Source organism: Dermacentor variabilis, chromosome 10, assembly GCF_050947875.1.
Source record: "Dermacentor variabilis isolate Ectoservices chromosome 10, ASM5094787v1, whole genome shotgun sequence".
NCBI classification, from domain to species: Eukaryota; Metazoa; Arthropoda; class Arachnida; order Ixodida; family Ixodidae; genus Dermacentor; species Dermacentor variabilis.
The window spans coordinates 19,138,444-19,160,000 of record NC_134577.1 but is presented as its reverse complement, the minus strand read 5'-3'; the positions used below and the strand labels follow the sequence as shown (position 1 = coordinate 19,160,000).

General features: G+C 45.2%; 1 protein-coding gene across 1 annotated transcript in view; it reads right to left on the bottom strand.

Annotated features, from left to right (window-relative positions):
* The window catches only part of LOC142560059 (vitellogenin-6-like), a 40,799-nt gene that overhangs the window by 3,014 nt on the left and 16,228 nt on the right, over positions 1 to 21,557 (bottom strand). The window contains exons 12-25 of the mRNA XM_075671836.1: positions 20,618 to 20,818; positions 19,448 to 19,668; positions 17,104 to 17,210; positions 15,956 to 16,245; positions 13,732 to 13,852; positions 12,050 to 12,296; positions 10,468 to 10,756; positions 9,422 to 9,634; positions 8,367 to 8,651; positions 6,258 to 6,395; positions 4,913 to 5,140; positions 3,078 to 3,369; positions 1,854 to 2,011; positions 745 to 999 (exon numbers count right to left, since the gene is read on the bottom strand). Coding sequence (XP_075527951.1) covers positions 745 to 999; positions 1,854 to 2,011; positions 3,078 to 3,369; positions 4,913 to 5,140; positions 6,258 to 6,395; positions 8,367 to 8,651; positions 9,422 to 9,634; positions 10,468 to 10,756; positions 12,050 to 12,296; positions 13,732 to 13,852; positions 15,956 to 16,245; positions 17,104 to 17,210; positions 19,448 to 19,668; positions 20,618 to 20,818 — 3,045 coding nt within the window. The remainder of the gene's footprint in view (positions 1 to 744; positions 1,000 to 1,853; positions 2,012 to 3,077; positions 3,370 to 4,912; positions 5,141 to 6,257; positions 6,396 to 8,366; positions 8,652 to 9,421; positions 9,635 to 10,467; positions 10,757 to 12,049; positions 12,297 to 13,731; positions 13,853 to 15,955; positions 16,246 to 17,103; positions 17,211 to 19,447; positions 19,669 to 20,617; positions 20,819 to 21,557) is intronic.

Below are 21,557 nucleotides of genomic sequence, written 5' to 3'. Positions count from 1 at the left end.
CTTGATGTAGCACTCTCAAGGATCGTATACTGCGTGAGTTGATACACAAGGTGGCGTGACGCAATGGAATGAAAAAAAGAGGCGATGAGACAAGCATTGAACTAATGACTATACATTTAACGAAAAGTTTTCAGTTGTAAAATCAGCGCTATTGTATGTCTTTTTTTTTTCGTACCCTGTCTGTGTCATGCAGGCTTTCGGGTCAATAGTCTGAACTTTATCAAAACAAACTAGAGAATCCAATAGTAACTGCGTTCTGGCCCTGGGTTCACAGCTTGCTGTAATATCTCAGAAAACAGCTCCGGAACTGTTAACCCTGCCGAGAGAAACTTTCTCAACGAGCACCCAAATCTGATGTAGACCTAGTATTCCTGAAGACGTTGACGAGCTAACGCGGACTAGACCGAATTCGGAAAAACCTGCTCTGGAATGAACAGCAAATTGCCGGTCGAAACAATGCTTTCGTTGTTTCTAGTTAGAGCAGATAAAGATGGTTTCACTGATCTTACGCGCACCCAATTCAAGTCAAATGCGCTCGGTCTATGCATGTGGACTTTGATGCAAAAATAAATGATCCTTCGAAGTGCGCCTTGTCTGAAATGTCTCTGCGCTGCTGAAACGCAGGCCAGGTGTCCGTATAGTCCCTTCCGCGTACAACGTAATACATTGTATATGACCTTATACATGCGATATTTACAAGAAACATCCGAGGATACGGATGATGCCGGCAAATTAGTACCGTACCTGGACAAAGATGCCTTTGCCATCGTGGGAAACGCGAACACCAAAGCTCTCCGATAGGATCTTGTATATTGGCTGCTGCCCGTAGGTCTCGATTCGGAACAGCTCGATGTCGCGCACTCCGGTGTTGATGAACTGCCGGAAAGGCTCGTCCGGCGTCACGGGGACCTTCTTCCCGTTCACTCGCACGATGTGCACGCTGTCTTCCGACACTGGCAGCACTTCGATCTTGAAGGTGTGCAGGAACATGCGCATGGCCTGCAAGAAACCACTGGTTGTTGATTCGAAATCCAATGTGCGTTATGTGACGACAATGTTGTGATAAGCTGCTTGTAAGACGACACCTCCTGCTACACGTGTGCGCTCTGACATCCAGATTGACCCGTCTTAGGTATATCCACAATGGCCGTGGCGCAAGGCTGCTGAGCAAAATGTTACGCGCTTGACTTCCGCGCCACGGCGGCCGCATTCTGAAGAGAAACTTGGGGCTTTTGATCGTTTTTGTTATAAATGCAGTTTTTCATTTTATGGCCTCGTCGATGAAGCCCAGTCTAGTAACAAATTGAATTAAAGCTTCTTCACTGACTGCCAAGGCGGATCAGTGCATTTCGCAAAATCTCAGCTGCTCTGTACATTGCTTTAGCAAAAGTGGTACTGTGCGCCCTCAATTTAATGGCTAGTGAAAACCAAGGCCTTCTGAAACTCCAAGATTTTGCATTATTCAGCGATTGTGGTCTACCAGGATGTGACAAGCGATACTGGACAAGCTCTCGTATACATTGCTTGAAATGGCATCATATGGAATAAGCACATGCGTGTAGGGAAGCCCGTTACTACTCTGCTCAACGCTTAACATTCGGTTTTGCGTATTATCTTTCTGAGGGGCAGAACACTGTACAGATGTCTGGCGCTAGGTTTCTCGTCATTGTCCTTCGAACTTTTGCTACATCGTCGGCTATTTGTCATTTCAGTGTAAGAACACAACGAAAAGTTGGCTGCATCTTTTTCTTGATCATTGGATTGAATCTCAACCAAAGGTCCCTTTAAAGGCGTATCCCAAGAATCCTTTTTTAGGCGACTGCTGCTATGCAGTAACAAGAATAACCACGCACCTTGGGGTAGTTAGGGTTCTTAGTCTTGGCTCCAAGGACAAGGAAATGCTGGTTTTCTGAACAGTCCTTGGCCAGAACCTTGTAGCAGTCAGTGTCGGGCAGCTCATAGATGACTTCGTCGAATGTCTTTATCATCGTTCCTTGCACATCACAGAATCCTAGTAAATAAAGAAAGCAGAAATATATTATTGTCACATTCATATTATACAAACAAATCTCTGTAGCTTTGACATATCTTGTTTATTTTTTGCAATCTTAATTGATTATTGACATCGTATGACATACGACTCAGATACTCTAGAAAGAGTAAGCTCATTCCAACGATGATATACTGCCAATACGTTTTCAATACCATGAATAGCAAGCGACTCTGTGGGCACGTTTCATTGACAGGCTCCCTGCAGGCCAACTAATAATGACTTTATTCATAATTAGAAGTCATTATAATTGATGAATTTAGTTATTAATACTTGTTAAGAGCTACAGTGGATAAGTTGATGCACTTCCTCTCCACTTTAACGTCTTTATTGCCATTGTTACGTTGCTTCGTCCGGAGCAGCTTCGGTTCTCTCGTTTCTCTTACTTTCATATTGACAACGAAACATTAGTTTGTTTTGCCAAGGCTTCATTATCACAGAAACCGCCACCAGGCCGCAAGTAATGGAGAATACGAAGCTCACCAATTTGCACAAGGCACTTTGTACCCGCTTTGGGTGCTGGCCAACAGCAACCTATACATTGCACACTCTAACAGCCGTTAACAAGCAACCCATTCCTAAATGTCAAGCATCAAGAGCACTTTAACCAACAATGAAAATTGTCAGCTAAACCATCTGGGGCCGTATTTTTCAAATACCCATGCCATGTTTCGATCTTTCTTTCTTATAATGCGTAGGGCCCACCGGCCGAATCCAACAATCAGGGCTGATCAGAAACACTCGAGCAAGAAGAAAAACAAAACGCTAGGTAGATGAACTGCAAAGTTTTGCCCTTGGGCATTTTGCTCTTTCCTGAAGTACTTCATGGTTTCGCGCGTGCCACTCTCGTCTACTTCCACGCCCAGACCGAGCATATAGGTTCTTAGGTTCCGAATGACCTATAGCACCATTGTTCCTTTTTTTGAAACAAATCATGAATAAGAATAAATAATCATCGTTCAATGTTCTTACCCCAAGAGGAATCAATGAATTTATTATAAGCGAAAGAAGAAAAAAGTCCACTCACTGTGCCTGTAGAGAGATGAGTACTGCTCGAGGTTTGAGTACTCGAAGAGCGAGTAGAAGCGGGGCGTGATCAGCCAGGATGGCAGCGGTGCTTGCTTGTACTTGATGATCTCGTGGGGAAGGGTGATGTGCAGGTCCCAAATGTCGTGGAAAGCGCTGACGTTGCCGATGAGTTTCATCTTGCCCTCCGGGTTGGTCACGTCGAAGTCCTCCAGCTGGTACAGCCATGGGAAGTAGCTGTAACGCACGTGGCGCCTGAGCTCGTGCATGTATCTGATGAAGTCCCTGGAGAGCTGTGCACAGAGGAGAGTGTGAAGAAGGAAACGGGCGAGAAAGTTATTGAGACTGGCGATACGAAAAAAAAAATGGTTTGAAAGATTAGATGATTGCTATGAAAGGAGCAGGTCGGTGACCCTAGTCAATACCAAATTACGTTTCGAGTTGCGTGTGAATCCCCTCCTCCACAATGGGGAGCTGGCTACCCCGAATACGCTTAATTAGTTTTGAGTGAACGACGTAAACTTCACGAGTACACGTGATTGAGGGTGCCAAATAATACGTACATTGTGTGTCTTGTGGTTTGAATGATTAAAGCTTAAAGACTGAGCTTTCATGTCAGCTTCTTCCTTGGTGGCCACGACACGCGCGTTCTCCCATTTTATTCCGGGATCCGCGACAATAAACTCTCGAATTGCCAAATACGAAGGAAAGAAACGAAAATGAAGGCGCTTCTCTCAAACAGAATACCTTTAAAGGAAAATTGTGGGGCGAAAGCTGCCCTGAAGTCGCGGCTTCCATTAGTCGGGTTACCTTCATCAAACTTGCGCTGGTTTGACGTTCTGTGTTAACTGCTCTAAACACTTATGTTTCTTTAAATCACTTTTTTGTTCTTTTATTGTTTTTCAACCCACCGCTGTAGCTCAATGGCTCTGGCTTTGCGCTGCTGAGCCGGAGATCGCAGGTTCTATACCAGCCGCGGCGGCTGCAATCGAATGTGGATGTAATGCAACAACACTTGTGTACCATATATTTAACGCACGTTAAAGGACAGTAAATGGTCAAAATTAAACTGGCGTTCATTGCTGCGGCGTACGTGCCTCTTAATCAAATACGTATACTAAAAATTCAGCGATTACGATATTCTGTCATGCGAAATTTGAGCGCAGCTCTATACGTGCTTTCATTTCGCCATATATTGGCTAGCGCGAACAGTCTGTCGCGTGCGGCACATTGCAAATAAAGCGAAGAGTGGCGTAACTACCTCGCTAATAGGGAGATCGCCAGAGGTAGCGCGTGGGTGACGCACTGGCGCGATTCACAGCAGCCCCCGCAGACAGAGCTCCGCTCATGCAGCGCTTTGTTTCCATATGTGGTATGAGTCAACGCGCTCGCTGCATGCCATCGGTGAACAGACGATGGCGCGCTAGCTACTCTGGCGCCATCTCGTAGCGGTCGTCGCCGCAGAGTCCGTCTTGCGCGGCACTACGCTTTCCTCCTCACCCTTTCGCCATGCTCTCCTCCTCGACTTTTCGCCTCATGCTTCCATTGTGGCCTCCTCCTCCGCTTTCCTCCTCGCGCTCTCTTCGCTATCGCCCGCTTTCATTACCCAATGCGCTCCGCGTTCGCTCATTCATATTTTGCTGTGCTCGTTCACTCGGTTCCGTCGAGGGAAGCCAAGGAAGGTCGAGGCACGCCGACGCTGAGCGCAAGGACGGACGCCTAAGCGCTGCGCTTCAAACACTGAACATGCCGCAGCCTGCTTCACAATTCGAGAGCATGGGCACTTGATCTGAGATGAAGCTGCGGTGGCAGGAATGGAGGAATCAGAATACTCACGTGCTCGAACTCGATGTCGGCAGTGAATTTCTTGAGTGTGCTGGCGTCGAACAGGAACTCGTCGCAAGCCTTGCTCCAGTGGACGCCATCGGACTTGTCGTGCGAGCACTCCTTCCAAAGACCACTGTACGGGTTCTTCAGAAACTTGCCGGCAGGCTCCTCGTGGTCGCGGGTAGCAAGCAGGTGCTTCTGTTCCTCCGTGTGCTCCCAGATGGTTCGCATTGTGATCTGTGAATGGGGGAGCACGTACAACGTTGGTGTGTAGCCAGTATGGTATTGCAACTTTGTAAAAACGAGTTTCATGACCGACGCACATGCTCTGCAGCATAATACACCGATTTAGTTTTAAGGCTGTTTTTACATGCGATCGGACATCATCACACTCAGTGTATTTCTCTAGCGTTTAATTAGTTCACGCTTACTACAAAAACGGGTAATTTATGAGGAAAAGAAAAAAATTATCTCCACGCGCAACACCTGACCACCTGTGACTGGTAATTGGGGTGTTGAAGCTAGGACAAGTAATAAAATATAGCATAATATTTACCTAACAAGAAGAAAAATTAAAATGGAAGCATTGGTGGCGTCATCGCAGAAATGCTCGTTCTTAATTTCTGGCTTAATTTTTTACTTACCCGCGACTACGAAGAGGCGCTTAGGGCATCTCCCGCGTGACTGCACTAGCTACAGTGTGAATAGGAAAGAGCTCTCGGCTCCGCTTGATTGCCTGAACGACCGCCTGTTGTCCCGGGACAGAATCAGAGAGCACGGTTCCAGATTGCCCTCAACACAGAAGGCCTTAAAAGCTTGGCTGTGCTTCTTCGGGACATGCGTATTGTGTGGTTGAGTCTACAAGTTTTATACCGCTGCAACGCATTTATGTGAATACAATTTTCTTTCGTTCCTCATGCTGTCATCTCATTCTGTCATCATTCTGTCATAGGAAGGTTTGGTTAAATAAATACTGATTGATTGATTGCTTGATTGATTGATATTAAATTTTCTTCTCCCCTTTCTCGCAACGCAGGTTAGCCAGGCGGTCTTTAAACTACGCAACCTTCGTTAATCAAAGAATTAATGAATCAATCAATGAATCGGTATTTATTTAACACCGGACAACCTTCGTCCCCTCCTCTTTCTATTTCATTTTTCTATTCCCTCTTTCGCGTCCCCTACAGTAGGGTAGCCAATCAGACGCATTTCCGGTTAACATCTCGTCCTTCTCCTTTTCTTTCCTCCTACTCCTCCTTCAACCTTCGTTTATTTCCCTATCATTCTTTCTCTCCCCTAAGCTTAAAGGGAGCGGCACTTTGCCTACTTTCATCGCTGCGGAGAGTGGACTCACCTTCTGATCAGATTTGCAGTCCTTGCCGAAGTTGAGTTTAAAGTTTGTACTGACTGCGTGGCTGTCGGAGATGAGATCCAATGCCCCTATCTTGACGTAGTCGGGTGGTGGGAACTTCATGCTGCCGTGGAAGCAAATCTGAGAAAAGCCAAAACGTAAACAGAAGTTAAAAAAAACGGTAAAGGCGTGCATTTAACGTGTCATTGGTACGGCCATCTGTTGCCGCCGCTTACAGCGAACGTTAAGGAGCCTGTAGTTTTTTCTCTCAGCATTACTTTGTCGAAGTCTTAGAGACACTGTATGATAGATATTTGAAGATTTTTTTAGGCTAGGCATCACATATGAGAGTACTGACATATTCCCTACAGTTTCCCTATCAAGGGAAAACAAGGGGGAGTCAGGAGACGGAAATGCAGGACGATGAGCAAAACGAGAACAAGGAGGCGCCAACATTTCGTCACTCTGACTTGTCTTCTACAAGGCTATCAAGATACAAATGGTTTAATAGCCTGATGCTAACGAAACATATGAAGCCACCAATGGAACCTTCTTAGCTTCGTGCTAAAGAACGTTTCCTTCCATGAATATCGTTCTATCTGGAGGATTCCCGAAGAATTTATTTGTGGTATATTTGTTCATTTAGAAAGAATTCCTCACCATTATTATCAAAAGTGACTGTCGGTGAAATAATTCCCTTTTATACGCAAGCGTAAAGGCCAGCTCTTCAAATCGGCGGTGCTTCTCTCAGGCCCCGAATCTAGCGAACGAGGAAGGCGCCTGGAGGTGAAGAAAATCGCGCGCCGCGGATAGTACGGAGGAGCGCGCTCAGCGTGCGGCAGAGTACCGCCACCTAGAGGAATGTTTAGGTAACGTTAAGCGAATTCGAGATGGAGAAACCAGGCGAAGCGTGTCGGAGGAGGAAGGTAGGCAGATGCGCGTTGGTTTGACCTCCTCTAGCAGTTGCTACTGGTTTTCCTACGCAGTGCGTTCGTCTCGTGGTATCGTCCTCCTTGCGCGCCGGACGCTGTGCGTGTGCGTGTGAAAGCGTGAGAACGGTGCGCGTGCGATGGCGGCTTTCGCGTGCGCAGGGGGAGGAAGCGCGCCGTATTCCGCCGCGAGCGTTGCACCATGGCACCGGGGGAGGGGATGAAGCTGCCGCATTGTACTTCGGTCGCACGCGTTTTATCTTGAACACGATCTGCTTTGGGAGCACAGTCTAGGTGGACCGACGGCTCGTAGGTTTGCGTGCTCTGTGTTCTCACCACTGAGTTTGCGTTGAAGCGTCACTTCGCTCGCTGCTGCTGCCGCGATTCCTCACGCCTAGCGTTCTGACAGCGAATGTCCGCGGTTATCTAGTGCGGACACTTGCACACCATGCTAGGTAATTTAAATAGTAAGCGAATGTTGACAACTCTACTCTGGCGGCTGCTCCGAGTGGCGCGGCCGCGCGAGCCTGTCTTGAGTACGATCTGTGATGCGGACAGTGTAGGCGCAAAGGCGCATCAAGGGCCGATAACGTAGTGTGCGCTATAGCACTCATACGCTTGCGCGTAACCCCCGCTCACAAAGTGAAACGTCACTGTAACTTTTTTTTTATGAAGCTCTCGGATTCATCTCCCTACAATATCTCAGACTTCTAAAATGAGCTTTGGCTGTAATTGCACCAGCGAAGTTGGTCCCGCTGTTATATATTTCAGTAATGGCATTTCGGTTTGGTGATTACTCAGGCAAGAGCATATTTTAAAGAGGTTCCTTATAATCTTCTCTCGGGCGGAAATTTCGGAAAGGATGCACGAATGCGCCTGATAACGCATTGAGCCCTTGTACGCAATCTTCTATGCTCATTTTACAATACCAAGGTATGGAGATTGAGAATGCACGCTCGACTCGCCCTTGTTGCAGTCGATGTTGCCATTCACTCTAGTTGCAGCCAAAAATAGGAATCGAGCAAGTAAAGCACATTATTACGCGGGACCCATGCGACCCGCAAATATAGCGAATTGCCGTTGAGGAATTCGTTCGGTACTAATCCTACTCGCTGTGATTGTTCAAAGCATTCTTTCGATTACGACCAGCAACCTTACAATCGTAGGGACTTGCCCAACGCACCTTGACTGGATCTGTCTCGCCGACGGCGAACGGCGTGCGGTCGTAGATGAAGTTGATGTTGTGCGAAAGCAGGTCCCTGGTTCTGCTGTACACCAGCTCCGACACAATCTTGCGCTCTCGCTGACCCCTCAGCACCAGTTCGCCGTCGATGACGGTCGTGTAGGAGCGAGCTTCGTCGCGCACCGAGAATGCCGGGTCTCCGATTTCTGAGGCATACTTGGAAGTGAATATCTGGTTTCCGCGAGTCTCGGGGGACAGGAACTTCCAGTCGAATTTCAGCTCGATCTGCGTGGGACAAGTCGATGCCTCGGCGTCAGCGCGCGTAATGTGCACAACTAAAAATGAAGTCTGGCCTTAAGTTTTTCACAATATCGCCAGAACAGCCATCCAAATCCAGGATTACTGTTCTCTGACCATGCATAGTTGTCGGTGCTGTTAAATATTGATTGTGGTTATCGCAGTTCTATAGTGTATTCATAGATGAGCATGTTTATCAGCTTGTGTGGCACTGTATTCAGTACAGAGAGTATTTGATAGGGGTATCCAAAAGTTGTGTACTTGTTTGGACCAGCAGTCCTAATTTATTTTAAATTCTAACCACAGTGTAGCATATGATATTCTATATCTGTGGACGAGAAGTGCGTTCGCATTTCTAGAAAACACACTTCCCTAAAGACGAAGGCTTACTCTGAATATTAAGTGGGTTTTGTTTTGTATTTTTCATAGGAAAACCGTGTGGTTTACATCGGTGCCACAGAGACCCTATCGTATTTCAGCTGTTTAGTGTTCTGTGAAACTCGCATAAAACCGTGACGTTTCTGATGATTGCCTCAAGATATTAAATGTAAAACAACAATACGCATCAGCTCCCTTATCAGACAAAACGCCAAGTTTTTCATTTATAATAGCTAGCAACCAATTTAGTAGAAGTGGTCTATTCTTTATCAGGTCTATACTCAACAGGCGCTAAGTAACCCAGCATGCCACTTGGCTGTAAATCCGCACTTATAATGATGCATTTCTTTTCACTCATCTATCGGCAAATGGGTGCTTACTTCGTTTGTGATGTCTCGGTTGGCTGGTGTAAGCATCACGTCGATCTTCCTTGGGTGCCACATAGGGTTCTCAGTGATGTAGTAGTACTTCTGACGGAGGTCGCCAAAGTACCAAAAGTCCATCCATGATCCCCAGAAGTCATAGGTCTCCAGGTAGTGGCCGTCCACTTTCAAACCAACGCCGAGCATGTCGTGGAAGTACTCTTTCTCAAACTGTGTGTTGAAATCAAAAAGGAAATCTCTGTTTCATTCTGCATTACTAAAGCATGCTACTATCATACGCGTGTAGCAGAAGGAAATAGTATTTACGTTAATTAGTATCAGTCAGTATCTAAAAGGAAATTTTGTAACATGAACGCTACTGTGGATGTATAAATGAGGTTACTTTTTACTTGAAGTAATTAGGAACCATTTTGCACCCACTTCCGTGAAGTATTTAGTTTATAACATTCTACATTTCGTTCGCGAACATTCCATTATAAGCACGACCATATTAGCGCAGACTGATGTAGAAACTATGTTATGTCCTAACCAAGGTCATCATCAGCACTCACAGCCACTTCTAGAAGGTGAATCAATTTAATGATATATAAAATTGTCTGGAACTTTCATTGCTTTTAAATCAACATTTTCCCCGAAAACTGGGATGTTCACTCGAAGCCCGAATCCCTACATTCCGCTTTTATTGTTCTCGTTTTTTTTTTTCAGATTGCTTAGCAAAGCGGAACGTGGTAAAACAACGGTTACTTCTGAGAAACAAACCAAATAGTTACCTCTTGACCATGCGAGAAAAGATTAACCGATATCAAGAGCCAAGAAGAAATCTTAAGCTATCGCATATAACAACTTCGGCCAATTACTTTAACCACATGATAATTTTCAACTGTCCGTGTTTATTAGGTCATTAGTCTTATATCTGACTCCTCTTAAAATCGGTTCGCTGCTTTCACAACTGAGTGTCTTCAACGCCACCAGATTTAGGCTACGCGCTGAGCAATGGTTAATTCACGTCTAGGCACGCAAATCAACTATGTAAACGGGCTCACCTTGTGAAGATCCTCGGGCATGAAAATGTCGACCTTTGTATCCTCATGAATGACGGGCAGGGCATTCTCGAAGCTCTCGATGAAGCTGAAAGGCTTGAACTCATAGTGGAACACTTCGTGCGGTGTCTGTGGGCGCGCGAGGATCTTGAACTTGTGTTCGATGAAGCTCAGTCCAGCGTCGAAGTTGAACGGGACCGAGAGAGCGCTTCGACTGTCGTAGCCCACTCCCACGCTGACCTTCTCGAAAGGAAGCAAGATGCTCGCAGTTTCAATCATGTGCGAATCGTACCTGCAGAGGAAGAAGGCAGTCCCTGTCAAATATTTCGGAGGCACTGTGAGTCAGCTGAATTGTCGTTAAACTGTGGTCGGTTGTCGGCCCTCGAAAAGCCTGAAATTACCTTTAGAGCTTCATAACTTCAGGTATGGTACAGAACTCCAAGAAGAATGCCTGATAATTCTGACTCGCACAGTCGTTTAAGCACTTTATTCACAGTATGATCAAATTACCCTTTCTAAGAACTGTACACAATTGCGCAGATTTGTCCTTCGCAAATAACATTCATTCCTGATTCATTAGCAAATCATTCGTGAAGTATCTCCACTGAGTACACAGTGGCTGACAGCTTGCGACAATCTTTGCATCAAGTAGCACCATTTTGTAACGTTTTGTGGACAAGCATGAAATCACAATCCTAATTTCGTAAACGTTATTTTTTAGCGCAGACACGTGTACACATTTTTACGAAAAAAATAACATATTTCAATTCAAGTCAATTCAGTTTATTTGGACATACATAGATGGTACAGGATGTCCACGAGGCACGGCAAAAGGAGGCAACAATGCCTCCTGACAGGGCCTTCACCTCGGTTAAACAGATAGCTTCTAAACAGATAGCATTTAAAGCGGTTAAATAGATAGCTTCTATGGGAACTATTAATATTGTACTTCCTTCATATTGACGGCCATATTTCGGTCGCACAGGTCGTATTATCCAAAGAAGAGCTTTACAATATAGAGCTAAAAACAATTCGGCATAGACACTTGAGACTGCTTACATGTGAGAATGTGAAAGGATCGATCATAGCGCTTGTAGACCTCGGAACGTTACGAAGGCGCTCATTTTATACACTCATGACGTGGCGCCACCTCGTCCTCATTGGCTGCGGCATCACGTGCCCAGTGACAAGCGTATTAGGCCACATTTTTAATCACCCAGGTGACTGTAAAGTGACGTTTGCAATGACACGCGCTAGGCACACCTTTAGTCAACCAGAACCGTGGAGCCGCCGTGGCATACGGGAAGCATGCTCGCCTCCCCCCTCAGATGCCTGGTTTCGATTGCAACTCAGACAAGAATGTCAATAATTTACTTTGTTTGCAGGAACGTTGCTGCAAAATTTCACGTCAATCCGAGCATTTTTGACATGTTTTTACTCTTTGTGCCGTAGACCATTTTTGGTACCATCTTTAGGTCATGCCGACGCCGATGAATTTTCGCGTAATGAGGCATATAACGCGTTCGCATTAAAAACTCATTGTAGCACGGAAACACAACATCAATAGGAGAACTGGCCTACTCACAAAAAGTGTCCCTGCATCTTGACGCCGATCTCCTCGATGTATTTGCCGTCTGAGGCAACCTTGACGTCGAACTTGAAGTCCTTGTTCTTGTAGTGAACGAAGGCGGGTTGCTTCTGCTCCAGGTAGAAAGGCAGGCCGAGCTCGGTCGGTAGGAACAGCGACATGTCTTCGCCGATCAGGTATTCTTGCGCCTTAAAGTCCTTCAGCTCGCCGGCGATGTTCTTGGTCCACAAGAACGGGTCGTGTCCTGCGCAGTTCAGTCGATAGTTGAACACGAAGCCAAAGCCGAGACCGTCGCTGCTCATATTTCATATTTCGGTTCATACGTTCGTGCATATTTCATCAAGTTTAACCTCTATTTTGCTTCACCCACGTCTATCTTGAGCATAATCGGAACTTCTCAGTAAGCGCAGCTCGCGACCAGAGCTCAATATGAGCTTTGTGTTAACGCTGGCATGATTGCATTGCGCGATAAAATTTAGTGCAAGGTGTTCATCATTTTGGGGGAGCAGGCTAAAGCTGCTACAGCTTGCCAAGTGTAAGGTGAAAACATATACAGTAATATAATGAGTACGCTGTCTTTGGTGTACCTAATGGAATAAATTTAACGTACATAGATGCTCACGTCAAAAAAGTTTCACTTCAGATGTATTGTAAAGGCGAAATACGGAGTGCGGGAATATAATGGATGTTTGAACTTTTTCGAGAGGAGGATACCACGGTTATCAATTGAAACCTCTAGTTCTACGTTGTGACATAAATGTGTGACGCACGAACTTTACCTATAGTAGCCAATAGTAAGACGAGGAGATGCCTTCAAGTAAACGGTGCATCGGGGAGCTTGGGATATGTCGTACTTTTTTTACAGTTTAAATTCCCATTTTAATAGTCAGCGTTTGAGGTACTGGAAGACGACAACCCTCGCCCTTGAATGACACAAAAGCCCCACCAGCATACAACAGCTGTTCTGTTAATCAGTAAGTGTGCCCTGGAAAATTAGAATACCCACACTGTTCCCTTCTTCTTCAGTCACTTTCAGGCTGTGTGCATACGTTACACAATCCTTTTCTAATCATGCTGCATGAAAGAGCTTTAAACAAGCCAAGTTTTTTTATGCTTGCCGTCATGCGTCTCCTTCACGGGGCTTCAAAAGATCTCAAAAGCGTTGCTGGTCATATATTGAAGGAAGCTAGCTCAACTTTTGTACTTGTTAAAGGTGCAATTGTACGGCACCATTGATTTAGATTATTTGCGTGCTGTACAGCTACATGGCTAGCTCCTTGCCCGTTCGTCTTATGCTTTACACACTTTACACTTACGTTTTGTTATGCATTAGAGACACTGTCACAGTCGCTTACAAGTTACTTACGCTAAACCCTTTATCAGCCTGTAATGTACACGTGGCCGTTGTGGATGCAGAAGTCCGAGTCGTTTGTGTTCCACGCACGCAGCATCGAAAGGTATAGAGATGTGTAAAACCTCGCAGCGTATAAGTTTGCGAGTGAACAGTTTCTTTTAGCACAGATGAAGGATAGCACAATGTATTTACGTTGCGCTAAGAGTGCCACGTGGCGAGGAACTGGAGTAACGGGAGACTTGCGGTACTCTCACTACACGGCGATTTGACGTCTTATTTGACCTGCGGATCTCCGGTATAGGGTGCAGCAACAATCGCGCCTCACCTTCGGCGAAGAGCGAAGCGAATGTGGTCTCGTTGAAGTTGAAGGCCATAATTTCATTGTTGAAGGCGGTTACCCTAAAGTTCACGAATGCCTCTTCGTAGTCACGTGTCTTAATGTGGAGCTGTGAACAGAAAAAAACAAACGAAACGACCATGATGACATAGAATTGGTACATTTTGCGAAGAGCAGTCATTCGCAAGAAGTGCACACTTATGTAAAACTTGGCCGACTCTTGGAGCAAATACATAACTCGTAATAAAGACGATGTAACGGCGAGATTGCTATAAATTGTTTCGCCTAGCTCGAAACTAAGGCTGGGTGCCAAATGACGCCAGGAAATAAAAATGCAATACGAATGCAAACACACCAAAGAGGAGTAAAGATTTGATGGATGAGTCTGATCTTTTTATGTATATATAAACAAAGCGCAGTCAGTCTCACGAATTCACCTTAACGCGTGAGAATAATGCCCTTTCGGGCTAAAAACATGAGGTACTCGCACGCTAAACAATTTTTAACCGATGATAACGCAGTCGCTCAGCGAACGATAATGCACTCTCATTGTGTGCATAGCCATTGTCTGAACCACGCGAACAGCGACAACATAAGGGATTGTTTGTCATGCATGCTACCAAAACGTGTCGGTCATAACGTCATCACAACTTCACCGCTCAGAAACTCTTGCAATTACGCTACTAACTAAATGAAATCAAATCAGATTTTCATTCTACATAAAGCCTCTTCCTTTTTCTAATAAGAGTAATCTAAGCGGTTTTCTTTTCATTTGCTATCGATGTGAAGTCACGGACAAAAAAACTTAGCATGAACTTGGAAAGACCAGCAGGGTATAATGTTAGCGTTACGCATCTCCCGCAAACAGCCGCTACGTTCTCACTCCGAGCTGAATAAAATAAATATAGCTTGGTCAACGTATCGCTGCTTCAGGCTCATATAGCACAGAAATGGAAGCACTGTTCACTCAGCTTCCATCTCTACAGCCACCAGACAAGTACAAAATCTCGTTCTACGTTTAACCTTGCTGCCAACATATGGCATACCGTAACTGTCTTCGCTCGCTCTTGTTTTTGCTGAAGCCCCTGGATCGGCGCACCTCCGGCAGCAAACTGATCAACGGAAGACCAGTGCAGGGGCTTTATCTTGGACAGTAGGATCCGGCATCGATGTTTCGTGCCAAGTTTGAATAAACAATATGGCGAGCCGGGCTATTTGGGCTTCTTCCTTTCCCTTTTGTGTGGGTCCTCATGCGCTTCGAGATCTGTCCATTGTAAAGTTTGAATCTTGCCAATGCCAGATTGGCTTGGTGGCTTTTCATATGTTAACTTCCGAAACAATCGATAGGTACTATGAGGCTCGGAAATGAAACATGCATAGCTAAACGAAATCGGAAGGCCATTGTATTTGTCTTCGACTGATACTGTCCTAAGTATATAATAGCTGTGTCTTACCAGTACTCACCTACGGGGCAGAAACCTGGAGGCTCACGCAAAGGGTTCTACTCAAATTGAGGACGACACAACGAGCTATGGAAAGAAGAATGATAGGTGTAACGTTAAGGGATAAGAAAAGAGCAGATTGGGTGAGGGAACAAACGCGAGTTAATGACATCTTAGTTGAAATCAAGAAAAAGAAATGGGCATGGGCAGGACATGTAATGAGGAGAGAAGATAACCGATGGTCATTAAGGGTTACGGACTGGATCCCAAGGGAAGGGAAGCGTAGCAGGGGGCGGCAGAAAGTTAGGTGGGCGGATGAGATTAAGAAGTTTGCAGGGACGGCATGGCCACAATTAGTACATGACCGGGGTTGTTGGAGAAGTATGGGAGAGGCCTTTGCCCTGCAGTGGGCGTAACCAGGCTGATGATGATACTGTCCTGTTGTTCGAAAGGATTAACAGTGCGCACGAGTGAACTGCAGCTCTTAGGCACGTCTGTCAGAGTTTAAGTAAGATTTGTCTATTGTGTTCTTAAGTGCAAAACGGACATGTTAGTAGTAGCAGATAGGCCAACGACAAATACTGATAAGCCTCTGGCCTATTTTCGGCTCAGTTGCTCTAATGAGGAAGCTGATTATTAAGATGTGATGGCGTCTGCGGGGATGAGGCCTCCTGAAGTGTCGGGTCTACGTTCTGTGATGACGTTCTACGAGATGTTTCATTAGGTGTGCTCACGAAACAAAGCCAAACGTATCACGGCAGTTCGCTCACGTTTTGGTCAATCTCCTTGACCTCCTTGTTTACTGAGATATCGCGAGTAGGCCGCTTGCGTCCAAAGAAGTTCCACAGGCTGCGCTCGGGGTGAACGTCGCCGGTAATCCGGGGTCCGTAGATCTTGTCCAGCACGTGGTCGAGGCCCCAGGTGTCGAAGGTCATCTCGAAGCTGTGGTAGTTGAAGTTGTTCCTGTAATCGTTCATCTTGAGCAGGACCGAGCGCGGAAGGTAGCTGTCGTTGGCCATGATGTACGAAAGCATCGTGAAACCGCCGTAGTCATACTCCGCTGTAAGACGAAAAGAAAACGCAAGAAGTGCGAGGTTATTCCACGTATATGGCACATAAAAAACAAGGCACCAAAAAGTAAAAAGTAATCAGCAAGGTCTATGTCTTTTGTTTCAGCAAAGCAATAAGATTTCGTGGTACATGCGCAATGTTTATGCCATTAAAGTTTCATTTACGTAGAACTATACATTAGGCCACAGAAGCAGCATAATTGATCAGCAAGTAGGGAAGCGCGGAATTACCGCATTTGTCTCACGGTGTAAGCGAAGCTCTATTTTTTTGACGCAAATGATCTTTCCTTTTATGTCATCACTTTTATTACCGCATTGTAAACGGGGTGCTGACTCAGCATGTCCGCGTTGTACATTGCTCCAAAAAATGAACTGCGAAATGAGCTCTCTAGGCAGCTCATACAGACTTTCCTCAGAAATTGATTCGGCTAATTTAGATACACTTGACTGTTGGCAAAGTATTAATTACAAGAAGTGCCACCACTTCTCGTCGTGTTTTCTATCACGAATGTATCATGCATGTGAAATGCTCAGAGTATTTTTCGTGAATATAAACATTATCAGGACGTTCTATCATTTCATGAAGCCCATTCGGCTTTGCATGCTAAACAATGAGGCGAAGTAAATTGAACACGAAACACTTTTAATTTTGATATCGCTGCATAAATCGTCTGCGTGGATGTGAAAAGTGGTGAAGTTTGTGTCGGCGTGTTATCTCACACCGAACAGGCCGCACAAACATGTTCCTAAATAGGAATGAGTTTGCTTGCATTTTCACAAAATTGCCGCTTTGGCTTTACGAGTAAACAGGATTGCAGAACGCTAAATATGAAGTGTGCTTCACTCACGCTCGTAGCCGGTGTCCATGAGGAGCTTCGAGTATGTCCATTCATTGATATCTTTGAGTACTTCGCTTTCCTCGATAATGGGCATCACATAGCGGAGGTGCTGGGCCCTGGATCGTAGGGAATAAAGTTGCGCCCACAATCAGTTCCAGTTTGAAAAGACAGCCTAACGAGATGCCTCCCAGTAACTTAGCGTGGAAGCTTGGGCATGTTGGTGATTAATTTAGAAAAAAAAGGGCACAGCGCAAAAAAGACAAGGACACGAGAGAGCCACAAGCACGCAGCGCTGACTTGCAACAGTTTATTCCTGAAGACATGAAGGAATAAATATACAAGGTGCTACCATGCGCTACATGTGAACAATGGACAAAAACCTGGCGCGTCATTTGCAATGCTGATTATAATAACCACGTACCTGCAGTGCCCACTGAATGTTTGCCATTAAAATCTTGTTAAGATATGCTATTTCCCGAGAGGAAAGTGCGATCGAAAGAGAACTGACGCACGAGCTATCAAACTTCCTGATGAAGTATGCCTTAATGATTTAATGTGTCAGCTGTAAACTATATTTAGCCAGCACTTCGCTATTTTCCAAATAGGGCTTACACGCGTGATCGTGGCGATGAATACCTAGATGGTATTCGGTATACGGTACAGGGCCATCTGGCTATTCATTGCAGCGATCACGGGTGCAAGCCCTACTTGGAAAAAAGCGGAGTGCTGGCTAAACATAGTTCCCAGCTGACACGTGAAACCATTGAGGCAGTTTTCTTCAGGGAGTTTGATAAGTCGCGCGCCAGTTCTCCTGCGATTGCACTTTCATCTCGGGAAATGGCATATCTTAACAAGATTTTAATGGCAAACATTCAGTGGGCACTGTCGAGACGTGGTTATTATAAGCAGCATTGGAAATGGTGCTACAGCTTTTGGCGGATGATTCACACGTTGTTCGTGGTAGCACCTTATATATTTATTCCTTCTTATCTTCATGAATAAACTGTTGCAAGTCAGCGCTGTGTGCGTGTCGCTCTCTCGTGTCCCTGTCTTTTCTACGATGTGTCCTTTTTCTCTCCCACTAACGTTTGCACTCCTCAAAAGCCATGCTCTGTTAAGTCACAAATTGGTATGTACCCCGTAAACCCGTTGTGGTTACTCAGGGGCTAAGCCGGTATGCTGCTGAGCACAAGGTCATAGGTTTGATTACAGTGCGCGGCAGCCGCGTAACAGTGAGCGCAAGATTAGAAACCGCGTGTGTACTTTGATTTCGGTGCACATTAAAAGAACACCACGTGGTCGAAACCAATCCGGCGTCGTCAACTACGGCGTCCCTCGTAACCGACAGAGCATTTTGGGGCGTTAAACCCCACTATTCAATGTACGTAATCCTTTAATATAAACGCATAGTCTGCATAAAATCAACTGTAAATTCCGTGAATCTAATCGTAGGAACCAGCGATCAGGCGGAAAAAGAAAAGGCGTGTTGATATTACACTGCTAATTTCACCCCTACCATGGCTAATAAGTCGTAGTGGTGACTTCGGGGAGGTCGACCTGCAGTTCTCCGCTGAAATGAATGCGGTTGCTCGTAGCCTCATTCCTGTTGAAGTTCGTGACGTAACCCCACGTGTCGGCGAATACAATTTCCATGCAAAGCAGCCGTTTTTTGCTTAACACTCGCACAAAGATTTGCATTGGAAGCAATCAGTTTTTTTTTCTTCATGTGCAAGCTGTAAAAAAAAACGCCTGGCAACTCTCTTAGACACTGTAGCGCCATTACATTGTATATGTATTTTGCCACCTTCATAACTGCATTCATAATTTCATGACCAAAGGAAAATTTAGTCTTCGGGAAATTCGAAGAGAATCTTGCACTTTCATTTCGGAAATACTGCCTCTTCCTAACAAGCAGTGATCAGTGCATCGTATTAAGCGTTTAAAAGCTTCCCTTGCACTGCTTAGGAATAAGAGTTTGCATTGCTTGCACAATTACTGTTCAAATTTTGTCTTTCTTCTCTCTGTCGGTGGTACTTCAATTTCAGTGCAATGCTTCTTCCGATACAAGATTATTCCATCGTTAACACCCAAAATCAATCAGTACAATCGAAACCAATGTAGCGGATTCACCATGAAAACGTTAAGACCCTGAAAACTGAATATTTTCGAAGTATATTTCTAGGTGAAATTATTTCACGATACACCTGGTTGTTCCTTTAGTGTGTCGAGCTGCTATGGTATTTTCAGTGCCAATCAAAGCTTCCTCTGTCATATTTCTCGCGGTGGCAAACCTGAGAGTGTAGAAACACAATATGAACGCAAAGAATCGTGATAAATACTGGTGTCAACTCACAGGTCGAAGTGGCATGGATACTCGGACTCTGCGAAGCTTTTGAACGAGGTGTAGACGTATGTGATGACCTGTGTGTTGGGCTCGTTTGCAATCAAGTCAGCGGCAATGGACTTCAGGAGGTACATGTCGGGCTTGGTCTTCATGATGACCGAGAAGGCGGCCAGCCGGATCTCGTGGGTCTCAGTCCAGTTTCGGTAGATGGGCAATAAGATCTCACGGACCTGCACAAGATTGAACGGTTGTAAAATTGAAGAATATGGGTGTCCCTTTTGAATCAGCATCTTACTTGCTTCCTTCAGCGTCATTACACGTTAAAAATAACACTTGAAAAGCGCAGTAGCCCACAGTTTTTCGCACTGCTCATTGACCAAATCTGTATATTGTTGAAGGCAAATGAAGCACGACTAATGAGAAATGTAATAATGGAAAGTGAAAGAGGACCAAGCTTCTCGGCGTTCACAGAATCCTCAGGAGGCCTGAAACGGTGAACTATGGCGCTGCGGACGTAGACGCCAGTGGTCTACAATAGCAAAGGTCATCTCTTGCCCATAAAAGCTCTCATCTAGCTGGGAAAAAATATGGCGCACACGAATCAAAAGCACAGACCAACTAAAATGTGCCGTTGAGCATTCGCGACAATGCCAGAGTTGATTCTGACCGTGTTAGATTCTCTACAGCGTGTTTGAAGCTCCTGCCTAAGACGATCAACTTATTACACGGTCAAATTGGAAAGAGAAGTGAGAGGCAGGAAGAAACAGGCAATGCAGACAACTGTTAGCGACAACGCACAGACGCATCCTTGTCAAATATTCGTACTTCAGTGCTCCTCAGCTGCTGAAGTTCAGTGCATAGAATATTCTGCTCATGTTAACCTGTTCTAGACGTAATGTATGAGAAATATTGGCGCGAACCGTTGAGCAGCTTTCTAGAGACTATGAAAAAAATCCTTGCGTTCATTCTCAAATTGATTATCAGTGTTCTTAAATTATGTATGGTCAACTGTTTGATATAGGATAAAAAAAATTATCGAAACAGAAAAAAATAATAAATACTAGATATGGTGGAATAAACGAACCATCTAGTTTGGTTTCCTTCGTTGTCTTTCTCTTGTGTAAATTTTAGTGTCCTATTCCGCAGAGTTCGACGCAAAGCAGCACCTTCATCACTCACCTTCTCCGGGTACAGGAAAGCAGACTTGCTCATGGACCAGATGGCGATCATTCTCAGGTAAGCTGGGTACTCTTCTATTTTGTCTCGGGCGTAATGCGCCAGGTAAGGCAGAGTCTCCTTGACGGCAAAGTTTCCGGCCACCTTGATGTACAGGATTCTCTCGGAGATTTTCATTTCGCGGTCGTACACTGGCACGAGGTACTGCGAGACGAAAGCATCACTCGTCAAGAGCTGAATATTTCAACTCGACTTGTTTTCAGCGTCATCACAATCGCCACCATTATTGTCATTCAACAAAACTATTTCATGTCACTGCAAGATCAAGGTCCCTACTGGCATCCTGATTTATCCCTGGGCTAATTTTATTTGCCATTGTTGTCACCATCTGCTTGCGAATAGGAGCCCATGAAACTCCCGGTGAATCACAATTCTCGAGAACACTGCATGAAGTTGCTTGCTGGCTTGATTAGGGTGTTGCGCGCACAACACCTGGTAGTGCCTTAGTCGTAACTCAAAATAAGATGCCTTTTTCTATACGTACCACGATGATTCCTTCTCTCTAAATAAGCAACGAGGTTCCTCGGCATTCAGATGCAAGCCAGGCTCAATTCGCTTCTAACACTTCAGAATGTGCAGAAATTGCAGCTTTATAGAACATGGGTACAGCTGACCTTTGCGTTGTGATTATAGGTCCTAATTTATTTGTGGTTATTTTGTAATAAAGGATGATTATTTCAATTGCAAGATGTAAGTGTGCCTAGATTGGGATATAGTCGACGCCAGTATTGAAACCTTTCGGTAGCTTGTTCTTACTCGTGTTCACTGGCACTAAGTCCAGTAGCTACATTTCGCTGCTCGTGTATTTCACTACGGAAGAAAAGCTGTTTAAGAGGCTTTTCAAGTAATAGCCAGGACGGAGGCACATAGCGTTGCGTTATGT